The following is a 17,240-nucleotide window of genomic DNA, read 5'->3' as shown; positions in this document are numbered from 1 at the left end:
CCCAAACATACAGAGCTGCCTCTCTTGGCCCAGTTTGGGCTGGATTAGGAAGCTTCAGACAGCAGCTCTTCCCACAAGAGTATGGATAAAATATTTTTAAAAAAAGGCTTTTAAATGTGCACAAATAATATGTCCATATGTACAAGTAACAGTCAAGTACAATAAAATGCACAGGGCATTGGCACACAAACATATCACTGCAACTAGTTATACATGACAACTCATAGAGCTTCACCATACACAGTGTCATGTAATATTAGCAAAGGGACAGTGCCAGTCATGTGGCTGAAAGAAGAGTAGACAAATCCCCCCACACGTATGCAATGAGTATTCAATATTCAGCAGCCATGTTATGGCAAACACATGTAGATTTTAGTGCACCCCGTCTCTTAGTTTGGAATGTAAATGAGGACGTGAGCATTAGAGCAACGTGTGTGAGTAAACATCACCATAAGCTTCCTCTATCTGTCAAACAGAAGGATGATGTACATTGAAAACACATTCCCTTCTTTGTTGCTCTCACATCTATCACCGGTTTATGGGCCACTTTTCCCAATCCAACTCATCCATGCTGTGACATCCGTCTATGTCAACGTCCCAACTTGCATATCCCAAGGCTCTTGTTGTCTCTCTCTCTTTCCCCTAACTGTTCCCAACGGGATCTTGACAGGTTTCGTCATACATCTCGTCTATCGCTGCAGATTTTTCTGATTTTATCTCATAAGAGTCTCTTCAGAACTATCACAAAGTCCAGATTTTGTGAGAAATAAATGAGATGGTGGGCAGCACGGTGGCGCAGTGGTTAACGTGGTCGCCTCACAGCAAGAAGGTCCTGGGTTTGAGCCCCGGGGTAGTCCAACCTTGGGGGTCGTCCCGGGTCGTCCACACAGAGGACGACCCGGGACGTTTGCATTTTCTCCCCGTGTCTGCATGGGTATCCTTCGGGGGCTCCGGTTTCCTCCCACAGTCCAAAGATATGTAGGTCAGGTGAATCGGAATACTAAATTGTCCCTAGGTGTGAATGTGGCGGCCCTGTGATGGCCTGGCAGCCTGTCCAGGGTGTCTTCCCGCCTGCCACCCAATGACTGCTGGGATAGGCTCCAGCATCCCCCACGACCCTGAGAGCAGGATAAGCGGGTTTGGATAATGGATGGATGGATAAATGAGATGGCAAATATGAGACTATTTTCTGGAGTGAGTCACCTTTCGTTACCTCAGGTACCAAGAAGAAAAAAAAAGAATCTTATCATGATGATATTCTGCCCGTTTTAAATGGACATCCTAACGAGTATACGTTAACGTTTAACTGTCAATTATTTAGGTCAAAGGTACGAGTTACTTTTCGCTGCTTAAATTTTTTAAATCTAGTTATTTAAATCACATTTCAACCGTTTTAGCAGGTTTAAAGTGTATTTCAGTATTCCCAAAGAAACTCATTAAATGCTTGTGTTTGTGTATGGGTATGTACTGTGTAATTTTTGGATTGTACACAGATCTTTGTGCTTGTGCACGTATGCATGCATGTGCGCGTTTGTAAGCAAATGCAAATTTGTGTGCACGTGGGACTATACAGTTCAGAGTTCGCTTACTGATTAAGCAACTCCAGTACCGTTCCTAGGCACTTTCTTAATACGCTGTGTGCAGTTTGTGTTCCCCCCCTCGGTGCAAGAAGCAGGTAAATACAGGAGGATCTCAATGACCCTCCGGCAGCACTAAAGCATACTGGAGGAGGCCCAACGCACCTGCTGCCAGCTTATCACTGGACTGCAGAGCTGAGGTGAAGCTCAAGCAACCTAATAGCTTGTGGCGACCCCCTTCTACCTCCAGATCCAGTGATGCTTGCTCACACATTCTGTTAGCGGCTCCACCATTTTATGTCCTTCATTTGCTACTCCATGTCCTACAGCGACAATAACACTTATAATAACAATGGCTAAAATTTGTTAAAAAAGAAATTAATTGAATTTGCATGCACCCGGCCCTGCCGACACGGTGTGAACCTGACCGGTCTGTTTTTCTGTCCAGATGCTATGCTTGTGACAAACACATAATGAGTGGAATAATGACCGTGGAAGAACAGAGGAGGCTTCAAAAAACTGAACAACGCACGCGTTATTTTAGCAAACTGAAATTCTACGCAGTAACTTGGTGCACGGGTCTCTGCGGGACGTGTCATCCATTTTCTTGAGAGTTTGGGGGATAACAATCTGAATTGAGATTCCACTCTTTGCCCATCAATTTATCTATCAAAAGGATGGCCCCGAATGAGCTAAAATCCCTGTTGCTGAATACTGATGTACCTGACGACAATTAACACGTCTTGTGTGTAAACTCCTTGTGACCATTAGAGGGCGCTGAAATCCACTTGATGCGCTGCATCATTAGCAAGTCCATAGAGACCGTCTCAAACCACATAGGGACTCGTATTCAATAACGGGAATTGCTCTAATGGAGAACTTGACCCATTCAACGTTTGGTTCATTAAAAGTTACCATTTTTCTGGTTAAATTGCCAATTTAGTGGAGAAAATTGCCCCGGGACTAAATCCCTGACTTAGCAACGTCAAGCTGATGTCTGGCTCATCCTACACGTACTTCCTCCCACTTGAAACTTTCCGAATTCCCAAAAGAGTCCAAATTACGACGATCGAGATGAGCAGCTGTCACGTTCACCCCAGCAAGCCGCGCTGGGCGCTGTGGGCCAATCCCTGTCCTGCTTTTGAAGGATCGTTGCTGGGCCACGTTAACATTTCACGCAACTCCGGGAGAAACAAAAGCAAAAGGTGAATCGCAACGGTGCTTTTCGGGAGGTGCAGGGAATTTCAGATGCAACCGACAGCAAACGATCTCCCACGGCGCACTGTTTGCAAAACAGCCGGGGAGCGACTTTATTGAACCTTTATGATGCGAGGTGAGCGCATAACGGTGTACGTTTACGCCACTCAGGTGGACCCTTCTCCCGAGGTAAACGCATATTACAGTACAGCAACCACGTGGGAATGGGAATGTGTGCGCGAGCAAAGCGTTATAAGCGTGTCCGGCGAAACCCCCCCCCTCCCTCCCTCCCCCGGTGTTCCGCTGTTTTCCCCCACGCCGGGTTCGAGCCTGGCAGCGGAGGGCGCGCGGCGCTGCCAGCGGGCGTGCGCGGTGGCCGCGGAGACTCGGGGCGTCCCGAGGTTTTGCGCGCGACAGTCGCTGATCTGTCGAACGGCCGTTGAACGTCGCGGGTGTCCCACAGCGGCGGCGGGAGACGGCGCCTCGCGAATTCACCGCGCGAGCGACTCGGCGCACATCCGGCGGACTTTCAGCCGACGAATTCCCCGCGGACCGCGATTTCCCCAGCAACCGCCGCCACATATTCCCTCCCCCAACAGGGGGCTTACTCGGGACTTGCCCTTCAGCGAGGCGTCTCCGGGGCTCGTTACGCGCAACTTTTCTCGTTGCGCCACCCCCCCCCCCCCCGGGGACTCGGACGGACAGACGCAGACGCGCTTTACGCGTAATATCCAAGTTATAGCCGCCACAGGTGTGGTTCTTATGTAAGAGCGTCGGCCGCCGAAATGGGCGAATCGACGCACTCGGCACTTTGTTGAGGCGGACAGGATCTCGGAAGACTGGGGGGGGGAATTCGTCTGGATTACGGAGCCACGTCCGGTGCCAAAATGAGCCTGTACTGTCATACCTGGAGGATCTTGCCTATTTTCTTAGCAACAGTTATAACAGTTATCACACAAGGTATGTGATCAGTTCGTTGGCTTGTGGAGGGGGGGGGAGTGTGGTGGGGTGGGGGGGGTACATCTAAAGTAAGGGGATGTCTTAAAAAGTACAAATATTTATGTAGCCTGATGCTGTCGTGACTCACTGTAAACGTAGTCAGGTAACGTATGGGTGAATCGCAAGGGATTGCATTGACACACGGTCGTTGTGGGTGGGGGGGGGGCTCGAATAGGCCCCCCTCTCTCAGACACAGCACAGCCCCGCTTCAGCAGCGAAACGCCAGTCACACGAAGGCCGAGTGTGAAAAACTGAAATGTTAACCTGTGCAACCCGTAAAACTCGAAGTGGCATGCTATTTCACACCGACTACACGGCGTAAGGTTCTGCTGGAAGGGGCACTACTTCATCTTTTCACGATAGGATGTATAGACTTAGTATGCGGTGTGTGAGAGATCTGTTACTTCCCTACGCTGCTGTCACCGTTGTCATGGAGTTGCTCACCCTGGACAGATGGGAGAAAACCAGGAGTAGACGTTGACCTGGGTATCGAACTATCGAAAAAGAGAAAATCCTCATCACGAAGACGTTTACCGTAAATCTTATAACTGCCTAAAAGACAGCTATTTTCCAGGGGAGGCAGAATGGCTGATTCATGTTGGATAAGGGGATGATAAGAATGGGGGAAATCGTGATAGAACAGATTTTAAAAAGCAGCTTTAGCAGTCTCATTGGACACGGCAATCCCTACCAATCGCTGCACAGGCTTAAGCCCCCCCCCCCGGCTCTATACATTTTCTGACTTTACCTGCTCCCTGGATTTGTGTGCCTCTGAAATGTGGACATGCCGCACGATCATTTCCACACCTATTTGGTCTGTTGGTATAAAACAAATGTCTACCTTGTGTTATGATCGGGAGAGGGGGACCCGGACCCAGACACAGAACAAAGTAATGTAAAAAGGATTTACTGTAGGAATAAAGAGGAATGAGGATGGCAGGCCAGGCAGAGAGCAGAGGCGACGGTGGAATGGTAGAGCTGAGTTGAGCAGGAACGGCGGATGAGGACGTGAGCGTGATTGGCAGAGGATAAGCGAGCAGGCAGACAGGCAGGCAGACAGGCAGGCAGTCAGGGGAACAGGAGAGAAGTGATCCTGGAAGCACAAGGAGACACGGTAAATACAGGTAACGCAAACAACACGAGGATTAACTCTGAATATACAGTGGCGAGAGACTGGCGAGGGACTACCACTGTGGTTGCAGCAACGATCTGGGGGATGAGTGGATGGAGACCCGTAGTAGATATAGTGCTGAGTTAATGAAAGGCAGGTGAGCAGGCTGGGTGGGTAAGGTGAATGAGCCGGAGAGTGCCAGGGAAGGAAGCCATGCCCACAACACACACACACACACACAGGAGACACCGGGAAAAAGGGAAACACACCGATCAGCCAAAACATTAAACCCACCTACCTAATATTGTATGGGTCCCCTTTGTGCTGCCAAAACCGCTCTGACTCGTCGAGGCATGGATTCCACAAGACCTCTTAAGGTGTCTTCTGGTATCTGGCGCCAAGACGTTAGCAGCAGATCCTTTCTGTCCTGTAAGTTGCAAGGTGGATTGGACTTGTTATTCCAGCACATCCCATAGATGCTCAATAGGTTTGAGGTCTGGGGAATTTGGAGGCCAAGGCAACACCTTGAACTCCTTGTCATGTTCCTCAAACCACTCCTGAGCAATTTTTGCAGTGTGACAGGGCACATTATCCTGCTGAAAGAGGCCACTGCCATCAGGGAATGCCGTTGTCATGAAGGGGTGTACCTGGTCTGCAACAATGTTTGGGTAGGTGGTACGTTTTAAAGTAACATCCACATGAATGCCAGGACCCAATGTTTCCCAGCATCACACTGCCTCCGTCAGCTTGCCCTCTTCCCATAGTGCATCCTGGTGCCATCTCTTCCCCAGGTAAATGATGCACACGCACCTGGCTGTCCACATTATGTTAAAGAAAACATGATTCATCAGACCAGGCCACCCTCTTCCATTGCTCCATGTTCCAGTTCTGATGCTCACCTGGCCCATTGTAGGCGCTTTCGACAATGGACATCATGGGCACTCTGACCAGTCTGTAGCTACATAGGCAGAGCCAGCATTAACTTTTTCAGCAATTTGAGCTACAGTAGTTCTTTTGTGGGATCGGACCAGATGGGCTAGCCTTCACTCCCCACGCACATCAATGAGCCTTGGGCGCCCATGACCCTGTTGCCAGTTCCCCGGTTGTCCTTCATTGGACCACTTTTGGTAGGTACTGACCACTGCATATCGGGAACACCGCACAAGACCTGCCATTTCGGAGATGCTCTGACCCAGTCGTCTAGCCATCACAATGTGGCCTTTGTCAAAGTTGCTCAGATCCTTACGCTTGCCCATTATTCCTGCTTCTGACACATCAGCTTCAAGAAGTGTTCACTTGCTGCTTAATATATTCCACCCCTTGACAGGTGCTACTGTAATGGCATAATCAATGTTATTGACTTAGCCGTCTGTGGTTTTAATGTTTTGGCTGATCGGTGTAGAAACACAAGGGCAACAACTGGAGACACAGCCAGGGCCGTGACAGCATACATAGTAAGGGTTCAAGGCTCTCAGGAGTACTTCAACTGCACTAACTTGCAGGTATCAAGTATTCGTCTCATGTTTAGGCCCAACTTTTATCCTTGAAAGAGTTTATAGCCGTATATATATATATATATATATATATATATATATATATATATATATATATATATATATATAATATATATGTATATGTATGTGTGTGTATATATATATATATATGTGTGTGTGTGTATATATATATATATATATATATTAGCAGCTGTACTGATGCCAAAATTTGGTGATTTAACTGTGATGCCAAACAAGATACAAAAATGGTTTGCTTATATGAACTAAATGTACAGACAGAAATATAATATAAGCGAAAGAGTTTGGGGGCAAAAACAGGTCTGTTCTGCTTAAGTATAGTTTAAAATGCAGACTTGCAGCTTCTGCAATGCAAATTGAAGTCAACTCACCTCTGCAAGCTGTTGCACATATGGTAATAGTCATTACTGCGCATTAGAATTCACGGTGGTTGCTCAAACTTTATGCGTTCTAACCGTGTAATACAAAGATTAATTGCATTTGTGATAACGGTTAAAGAAAAGCATATTGAATGAAAATCAGTTGACTTTCATGCCAAAAACAAAAATCAAGCACTTTAGAGGCCGAGGCTAGACTCAGAACTTATTTAATAGCTTGTAAGGCCTGCAATATTTTCTGCACTGAAACATTTTTGCATAGAAAATATGCAATGCAACAATTTTAGTAAAACCGTGTCTTTTTGCCCTCAACAAGCAAAGACACTGGTATAATTGGAAACATTAACCTTTGGGTATTACCAAAAAATAATCACTACCAATATCTCTGGCAGCACAGGAGTTTTCAAGCATATTTTCTTTCTAACGTCAGCAGATCAGTTCTCACATTACACAAGCTTTGCACAAATGGCCACTTACGCTTGAAACTAAGGAGTGTCATTGTACAAACAGAGTTACTCTCCAGTCATTGTTTCAAAAGTGTATCGTTTCCATTTCGATTTACAGTTTTACTCATTTTAGAGTGAGGGTTTAATTTCAATTTGTGAAAAGGAATCCACTCTAAATTGGACCTGATGAAGACTATTCTTTCATATGGGAATGAAAAGATAGTGTTTCAGTTCATTAGGACAGCAGGTTTGATCATCAGCATGTTGTTCCATGCCTGGCATATGGACTTAAGAGATAAATCTGCCTACCACCACCCTGGGTAAGCACTTAACCTACAGTGCATGCTGCAGACAAGGAAAAAGCATCAATGAAGCCATAGTTTAGCTTTACTGGTTGAGGCCCCACGCAAGCAGAGTTGGCTTAAGGAGCGGTCCACAGCCAGAGTTGGTTGAGAAGTCTGCATATCAGCACTGAAGCTTTCTGAGTTATCCAAAGAGGAAGAGGAGTTCAGGGTCTTTCCAAGATCAGTGATTTAAGAGGCCAGAACAGCTGGTGGAGTGGATTTGCTCTCTTATTTATCAGAAAAGGGCAGGCCTCTCATCATGTTGAGAGGACAGTAGAAGGGGGGTCCTCCTCACATTGCTTATTTTCCTGATACCATAAATAATATGGGGTGGTGTGTGGGTGGCTGTGTGTTGGGGTAAAGGATGCCTCTTTTTACAATGCTTGTTGTCAGATCAGAACAGAATAGCAGGGCATCCGGGTAGCGTAGCGGTCTATTCCGTTGCCTACCAACACAGGGATCGCCGGTTCGAATCCCCGTGTTACCTCCGGCTTGGTCAGGTATCCCTACAGACACAATTGGCCATGTCTGCGGGTGGGAAGCCGGATGTGAGTATGTGTCCTTGTCACTGCACTAGCGCCTCCTCTGGTCGGTCGGGGCGCCTGTTTGGGGGGGGGGGGTAGCATGATCCTCCCACATGCTACCCCCCCCGGTGAAACTCCTCACTGTAAGGTGGAAAGAAGCGGCTGGTGACTCCACATGTATTAGAGGAGACATGTGGTAGTCTGTAGCCCTCCCCGGATCAGCAGAGGGGGTGGAGCAGCGACCGGGACGGCTCGGAAGAGTGGGGTAATTGGCCAAGTACAATTGGGGAGAAAAAGGGGTAAAAAAAGAAAAAAAGAAGAGAATAGCAGTGTCCACAAAGGATGCAGTACACACATACCTGAAAACCTTTCGTTCTTTCTGTTCAGCGCAACTGTTCTCGCTCTGGATTTCTTGGCAAAGACTGCGAGGGGGGATAAGCTTGCATGTGGGGTACTTTGTTGCTACATTGGTGGTGTACTCGCCTTTCAGGGGACGGCGAGCCAGTTTTTATTCACCGCAGTCAGAGCTGCTGCCAGTTCTGGTATTAAACGGAACATCTGTCGCTGTGGCCACTGGTAGGCTGAGCAAGCACAGCACCGATCCCAGCCTTGGTTTCTGAGTCAGCCTCTCGCCCACTCAGGGACCATGACAGCAACTCATGTCTGTCTTCAATGGAGAGAGAGAGAGAGACAAGAGAGACAGAGTGAGTGAGAGGAAAAAAGAGACGCTGTGTTTTTCGCCGGGCCGGTGTGTTGAGCTGAGCGTGACACATGTATTTGTTTATGGTGAACCACTCCACAGACCTATTCCCAGGTGGATGCTTGAAGATAAAACCAGGAGCGTGCGTGACAGTGAAGCCTGTCAAATGCCAACAGCTGTGAGGGACACAAGGGTTGATTTTTTTTGACGTACAAAGCTCTAAGTCTTTGTCACGGGGAAAACATCCATCAACGCTTCAGTGACAGACGCGCCACTCCCGTCAGGCCTCCGGTTTTGACAAAGTGCATGTTAAACATACAGGCTACGTTGTGAAACGTGACTCCAGATAGTGACACAAAAAAGAATGTCATTTAAAATGACAGACACAGTGTTTATTGAGAGAAAGTGTGTCCAGATGAACTGATTCAGCCCTCTAGGATTTCCTCACCTGGATTATTGAGCATGTCATTTAAATGCTGTTAAAAAGATTTGCTACCGAATGCTCTGAGGGCAGGCCAACAACTAGGAAAACGTTGGTTTGTTTGGGTTTGAAGTGTTGCTAGAGCCCCCCCCCCCCTTTTTTAAATCTGAATTGTACTTGGCCAATTACCCCACTCTTCCCGAGCCGTCCCGGTCGCTGCTCCACCCCCTCTGCTGATCCGGGGAGGGCTGCAGACTACCACATGTCTCCTCCGATACATGTGGAGTCGCCAGCCGCTTCTTTTCACCTGACAGTGAGGAGCTTCGCCAGGGGGATGTGGCGCGTGGCAAGACCAGGCTATTACCCCCAGCCCCCCCCCCGAACAGGCGCCCCGACTGACCAGAGGAGGCGCTATTGCGGTGACCAGGACACACACCCACATCCGGCTTCCCACCCGCAGACATGGCCAATTATGTCTGTAGGGACGCCCGACCAAGCCGGAGGTAACACGGGGATTCGAGCCGGCGATCCCTGTGTTGGTAGGCAACGGAATAGACCGCCACGCTACCCGGACGCCCTTGCTAGAGCTTTTTATGTTGCCAGTTAATACTGAGTTTTTGGGAAGTTTCCGCCATTTTCTAGATAATCTGCAGTAAACACCAGTGTTCTTTTTTGTCCCCCCCCCCCCCCCCCGTAATTCCCCCAAGTAGGTTAATTAACCACCAGATACACTGTGCACAGTCAGGCCAGATGTCATAATCTGTTTAATCTATCAAAATGGATGTTTAATGAGGACGCTTGACGATCCGATGAACTCTTGTCTCTGATTGGTGCCATACCAGCAGACTGCATCCCTTCCCTTCAGACTGGACCATGAAACACTTTCGCTGTTTTCACCCACTTCGATCTCAAACAACGAGGTCATTCTAACTGGCGCCGGTTTACTGTCGAAGCAGATTCAGGGTAACAATACATGTTAATAACAAAAGAATCTATGAATACTACTACTTTCGGCTGCTCCCGTTAGGGGTCACCCCAGCGGCTCATCCGTTTCCATCTCTTCCTGTCCTCTGCATGCCCTCCCTCACCACATCCATAAACCTCCTCTTTGGCCTCCCTCTTTTCCTCTTCCCTGGCAGCTCCATATTCAGCATCCTTCTCCCAATGTACCCAGCATCTCTCCTCCATACATGTCCAAACCATCTCAATCTTGCCTCTCTTGCTCCCCCCCCCCCCCCCCGCGGTTCCTCTAATATACTCGTTCCTAATCCTGTCCTTCTTTATCACTCCCAATGCAAATCCTAATATCTCCAACTCTGCCACCTCCAGCTCCACCTCTTTTCATCAGTGCCACTGTCTCCAAACCATATAACATAGCTGGTCTCACAACCATCTTGTAAACCTTCCCTTTAACTCTTGCTGGTACCCTTCAAATCACCCCCTACACGCTTCTCCACCCACTCCACCCTGCCTGCACTCTCTTCTTCACCTCTCTTCTGTATCCCCCATTACGTTTTGTTAATAACAAAAGAATAATATATAATAATATAATATATAATACTAATACTGACAATAATAATAAAAGGCGACATGGTGGCGCAGTGGTTAACGCTGTCACCTCACAGCAAGAAGGTCCTGGGTTCGAACCTCTGGGTTGTCCAACATTGGGGGTCATCCGAGGTCGTCCTCTGTGTGGAGTTTGCATGTTCTCCCCGTGTCTGCGGTGGGTTTTCTCCGGGTGCTCTGGTCTCCCCCACCATCAAAAAGACATGCATGTTAGGGTTAGTACTCCTGTCTGTGCCCTTGACCAAGGCATGGCAAGACGAACTGGAGTTGGTCCCAAGGTGCTGCACGGCGGCTGCCCACTGCTCCTAGCTACACAGCTAGGATGGGTTAAATGCATAGCATAATTTTCCCACAGGGATAGATAAAGTATCTCAAAATAAAATAAAATAAATAAATATATATATATATATATATATATATATACACACACACACACTCTGTCAGGTAAGACTCCATTTCAGTTATCTTGGTGTTCTTTTTATATATATATATATACACACACACACACACACACACACACACACACACATACATACAGGAGTTTCATCATTCCCTCGTTTTCAGCGAAACGGGGGCTCTGCTAGGATATTTAAGTGCCTTGACAATGGGAGAAATCCATTTTTACCCTTCTGTGGTGTTTGGGTTGGTTTTGATGTGTTTTCACACTAAGTTATGGCAGCAATACCAAAGCTATAAGTGGTCTTGAGGCTGGCGAATAAGTGACAGAAGGCAAGCGGTATGTTTTATCGGCCGTGTGTAATTCATGGAACACAAGGCAGTAACAAATCGACAAGCCGGGCACTCAAGTCAGCCTTCTCCTTTCAGGTTAAAACCATGATCACTAGTAATTCTTCTTTTCAGGGGTTGTAAACAACATTCCGGTGCAGTTTTTGCCAATTTGCCCTGTGCACGGTCCAGCATGTCACACAGTCCCCGGGCACCATGTGTCTATTTAAACAGACAGAGGGGTTAATCGGGCACAGGTGTGCTTTGTTGACCAGCTGGGCCACTTCTGACTCTCCTTGCCTCGGGGCCAACGCTCAAGCTCCACTCTACTTACAACAAAGGCTTCATTACTTCCATAAAAACAACTCCATAAACACGGTAATACATTTTTAAAGTGTGTAAATTGGCATTACATCCACTGTGGTATGATTCAGATTAATTTGCCAGAAAAATGTCAGAAGAGAGCCACGACATGGCAAGAACTGCTGTGAAAAGCCTGACAATGATGCATGTGGTCAGCAAAAGCAAATGTTAAATTCAAGGATAACAAGGAGCAGGATATATACACTATATGGCCAAAATTATGTGGACACCCGTTCCAATAGGTGGAATTGGCTATTTCAGCCACATCCATTAGTGATAGATGCATAAAATTGAGCACACAGCCTCTTGTCTCTGTAGGCAAACATTGGCAGTAGAATGGGTTGTACTGAAGAGCAGCTCAGTGACTTTCAACATGGCACCGTCATAGGATGCCACCTTTTCAGCAAGTCATTTGGTAAAATTTCTGCCCTGCTAGAGCTGCCACGGTCAACCGTAAGTCTGTTAGTGTGAAGTGGAAACATTGAGGAGCAACAACAGCTCAGCCGTGAAACGGTAGAGCACAGAAGCTCACAGGACTGCTGAGTGCCGAAGCGTGTAGCACCGCAAAACCATCTGTCCTCGGTTGCAACACTCGCTACCAAGTTCCACAGCAACACCAGCACAAAAACTGCTCGTCAGAAAGGTCATGAAATGGGTTTCCATGGCCGAGCAGCCACACACAAGCCTAAGAGCACCATGCACAATGGAAGTGTCGGCTGCAGCGGTGTGAAGCACACCGCCATTGGACTCTGCAGCAGTGGAAATGCTTCTCTGGAGTGATGAATCACGCTTCGCTATCTGGCAGACTGACAGACTAATCTGGGTTTGGCGGATTCCAGGAGAACACTACCTGCCCGAATACATAGTGCCAAAGTTTGTTGGAGGAGGAATAATGGTCTGGGGGTGTTTTTCATGGTTTGGGCCAGACCCCTCAGTTCCAGTGGAGGCAAATCTTAATGCTACAGCATAGAATGGGATTCTACAGAATTGTGTACTCCCGACTTTATGGCAACAGTTAGGGGAAGTGTCGTCCCTGTTTCAGCATGACAACATACATATATGTATATACGTATATATTCTATATATAATCTTATACATAAATAAAATATATAATATTTCCCGTGTCTTTACGATAGCAAATATTGCTGAATTTACATTTTCTGCAGAAAACAAATGGTATGTTGAAGGATAGATCTGGCCTTCGAAACACTTGTGACGTAAGAGTAGATTTCATAGTTATGAATGAATATTCAAGCCCAATAATTGTTTTATGAGAGCTTTGTAATGTTAAAAATTGCAGGGTCATATTTGACCCACTAATGTGAACGGTATGTACCATGTTCAGCTTTTTGAGAAGAATTCATTTACCAATAAGATATGATGTTACAACCCTCCCGAAATCCGAGCAAGTGCGTGTGTGTATGAGTGCATATACAGCATCTATTCTGACACACTGAAAAGCACAACAGCACCACTAACATGGACAGTGCACAAGTACACAGGCGTTATTGTGGACTGGTGTGAATTAATTTACATGTTGAGCGTAATGGCGTAATAACTTATTAAAAAGCCCCTTCTTGTTCAGTTAGCCATTTGTTAGCAGCTCTTCACGCTCTGTAAATGCTTCATCATTTATGAATGGAATGTTTACTGACCAATTTTAGTTCACAAAAACAAAATGTCCAAATCTCTCAAGCTTGCAGACTACAGACCTTGCGTGAGGCATTTAATAAACATCCCATTCATTTTTCCCCTATACAGAAAGAGGCAAGGAGTGGCTCAAAAATGCTAACTCACATCTAGGGTTTAGGACGCCAAACTAGACCACTCTGTGTCCTGGGGTTTGGCAGCTTTCACCCAGATTTTCAGCCATCATTAGCCAAATTCAGTTCATCTCAGTTCATCCATAGGTGTTCAGAGCTATAATTGCCAAAATAAAGCTTTACTCCTAATCTGTTCTCAACAAACAACATGAGTGTTGCATTCTTCCTCCCTATTTTAGTCATTGGTAGCACATCCAGATAACACTCTCTCTCACCAAGTTTCTTCCTCTGCTCCCTCTCAGTTCATCCAATGACTTGTTTTTGCCTTGGCGATGGCCTTGGCACACCTTGCTGCCTCCTCCTGCCCATGAATTTGCTCCACAGTCATTTTTCTTTTCTCTGACAGAGGTGCAATGCTCCATAACAATTACTCTTTGCCTGGTCCTAAAGCCCCCCCACGACCCTTGTTGCACAGGCCTTACTATTTCTTTTCTATACCTGCTGAAATGCTTTTTCTTAGTTTCCATTTCCACCCCACTGATACAGTAGGTGGTACGCTCTGTACCGTTATATCTTAAGACTAAAAGTCAGCTCTAGCCTTATCTTTTCACACTTCTGCCGATGCTGTTGATTTGCTCTGTTTGACTTTCAACAAGCTAGCGCTGGGCAATAATTAAATATTATCCTTTATTCTCTTTCATTGGTATTGTATTGGGATGACATTCAGATACTGTCATATTATTATACACAATTTGTTGTCTGAATTAATGATAGTGAGAATATAGGACCCTCGATTTCTCAGAAAATTAGTTCTAAAATATTTTAGTGAGTATTATTTGAAAACTAGTTTGGTTTGATAGTGTTCTTCACATTACCAAACAGATCAAAATAATGAACCTCAATTGGACCCTTGAATATGGTATTTTTGCATATGTAAGCAGATATTATGATATATATCGATATTGCATGAAATTCCATTTGACACTTGTTATAATAATGTTCCCCTATCATCCAGCACTAATCCGAAGCAAATTTATGTTATGGTTTAACTTCTCCAGCAGCTTTTTGGTATGGTCATGTAGCGGTCAGAGTAGTCATGTTGTCCATAAACTACTACCCCCGGGGGACTAATGACCTCTAATGCTTTGGTGAAGGCTAATGGGGAAACTGTGCGCCCTTACATAGTGCCTATCTCCAAAGGCCGTCATACTGTTGTTGTAAACTATGTTGAAGTGAAGCCCACCTGAATATCCTGAAAATATGCTCGTGCACAGTTTATTTTAATAATGCTTGTAACTCCAAAATAAATTCAAGCAATAAAGCAATACATTATTTTGGGAAGAGCAGAATGTCAAGTTCAGAGACGTGCATGAAGATCTCACTGGTAGAATGAATTTGATGCCAAATTATTCTTATGTGTTTTAAAAACCTGAACTAGCCTGGTATTCCCACTTTTTGCAATATTGTTTCAATAAGCCTTTTTCCTTTCTATTATAAGTAACTTGACAGTCCCTGATACCAGCACAAACAACTTACAAAAGCCAGCTCACACGAACAAAATGGGATGCTTCACTGCCAGACTTTTGGTAGCTGATTTAAACGTTGTGCTGAATGTGTGTTCACTACACTGCCTGTATTGGGAGTCAAATATCACTATGAGAAATGAAATGAAGAATGGAGAGTCTGGGCTGCTGAAAGGGGTAACAGCAATGTATGCATGACTATAATTGAGAGAAGTCAATAGTGGATGGTCCCTCCTATTTTCTATCTCTTATCTGTCGTTTTGAAATACAAATTTGATCCACCTATAAAAAAAATTTTGGTTTTTATCCATTCTCATTTATTTTCTATACTAATAACTGCTTAAAAAAATAAAGGGTCTCCATGGATTGCTGTAGTGATTTTGTCTCATGGCTGGTTGGCTGGTATTTGGTAAAGGCTTCACTTAACAGTAGTTAAACACTAGCAGTTATTGCTGCAGCCTCAGAAACGCTTCTAAACTTCTCTGATAGAAATTTACAATATTTCTCCTACTATGGGGTCTCCTATGGGAATTTTAAAATGAACTTTCAAGGTCTGTAACCTTTTGGTGTGAGCATTTGATGCCCCATTCAGCTGATCAGTTGGCCTAAACTGACTTCTATGTGTTCTGAATATTAGTCCCTGCAAAGTTGCTTGTGTGTTTCACTTTGCTCTGTTCCTACATGTACAAGACAGTGGACTTCCATTTTAGTTTTGAACTGACTATGGCCATTTAAATCTGTAATATCATGATACAGTTGTGCCCAGGATTTTGTGATATAAATAAAGTTACATATATTGTGATGTCCCATTTTTATCTTACAGACTTGGACAGTCAAGAGATGACAGACAGCACGAAGAGCCCAGTGCCTTTCCCGGTTTTCTTGCCTGTCAGCTATGAGGTGCGGGACGCAGACTACTTTCTCCTGAAGGAGGCTGGGCAAGACTTCATGAGGAACTCTAGCATGCAGAGTCACACACAGCCCTTTGTCATCTTGAGAGCCAGTCGCCAGCCAGCTGTTAATGCAACTTATGGTTCCATGTCTACAGAGCAGCCTGTGCCCCTCGACCTTGTCCAGTCTGTGCCGCTCTTCAATGCCCCAGGGGTCTTTACTTACAACTGGAAAATCCAGTCCTTCGTGCTGACCCCAAGGGTTTTCTCCACCAAGCCCAAAGTGCGGGTGCTGTTCTATGTGGCAGGAAGGGAGTGGGGCAGGGGTGATGGGGCCACAGACGAGCTCCCCTGTGTGACAGTGTATGCTTTCTGGCAAACACAGGAAGTGAGGGGATCCTGTGCCATGGGTGGGGAGAGGGGCACCTGCATGGCCGAGCTGGCGCCTGTGCCAAGTTGGTTCGCTCCAGGGGCAGAGAGTACCAGTAGGGAGAGACAGGACCCATCTGCTGGGAACCCTGTGGAGCTGTACTACCAGGCTCAGCCCAGAGTCAACGGGAGGTGTCACGTCTTGAATGGAGGGCGCTGGGGCAGCCCAGAACAGCAAGCTGAGTATGTTCCTCAGACCCCCATGCAGAGGATAGGCAGTGTACGTCTCCTCCAAGTGCCCAAAGGAATGGCAACCCTCTCTCGACTCAAGCTTGGCAACGCCATAGTTATACGGACCTCTTCCAAACCTTTGAAGAAAACTGATATTGCCACCTTCTACATACTCATGGCCAGTTCTGCCCAGCTGCTCAACTTCACGCTACGGTAAGCGTCTTTCTCCTGCTTGCTGTCATAATGTGTCTGAGTAAAGGATCAATGTTTGTATATCTACATCTAACAATTTCAGATATGAACTGGCTGTATATTCTATGAACATATTTGATGGAATAAAACTGTATTGCCACACATTAAAGCTGCAAAAGTTTTGGACTTTCGTTGATTTTGCGTGATGCTGTCGATTAAAGCTGTAGTGTTTTGTGGAAGAATGACTTGATTGTTGCAGCAAAGATCTACGTTCACCCTTTGGTAGCTCTTGCTTCTGATTTGGAGACAAAAGTGAGACATTTAGTGGCATTTTAGAAAAGAAGGTGGTTTGCAAGATAAACAACGATGACGTAATGTGTCTCTAATTG

The 17,240-nt window shown here is 46.0% G+C and overlaps 1 protein-coding gene across 1 annotated transcript in view; it reads left to right on the top strand.

Moving 5' to 3' along the window:
* The window catches only part of LOC130112683 (transmembrane protein 132D), a 96,212-nt gene that overhangs the window by 35,848 nt on the left and 43,124 nt on the right, over positions 1 to 17,240 (top strand). Inside the window, exon 2 of the mRNA XM_056280149.1 lies at positions 15,993 to 16,872. Coding sequence (XP_056136124.1) covers positions 15,993 to 16,872 — 880 coding nt within the window. The remainder of the gene's footprint in view (positions 1 to 15,992; positions 16,873 to 17,240) is intronic.

This window comes from Lampris incognitus, chromosome 1, assembly GCF_029633865.1.
Source record: "Lampris incognitus isolate fLamInc1 chromosome 1, fLamInc1.hap2, whole genome shotgun sequence".
Classification (NCBI taxonomy): Eukaryota; Metazoa; Chordata; class Actinopteri; order Lampriformes; family Lampridae; genus Lampris; species Lampris incognitus.
This window is presented reverse-complemented; position numbering and strand designations above follow the sequence as displayed.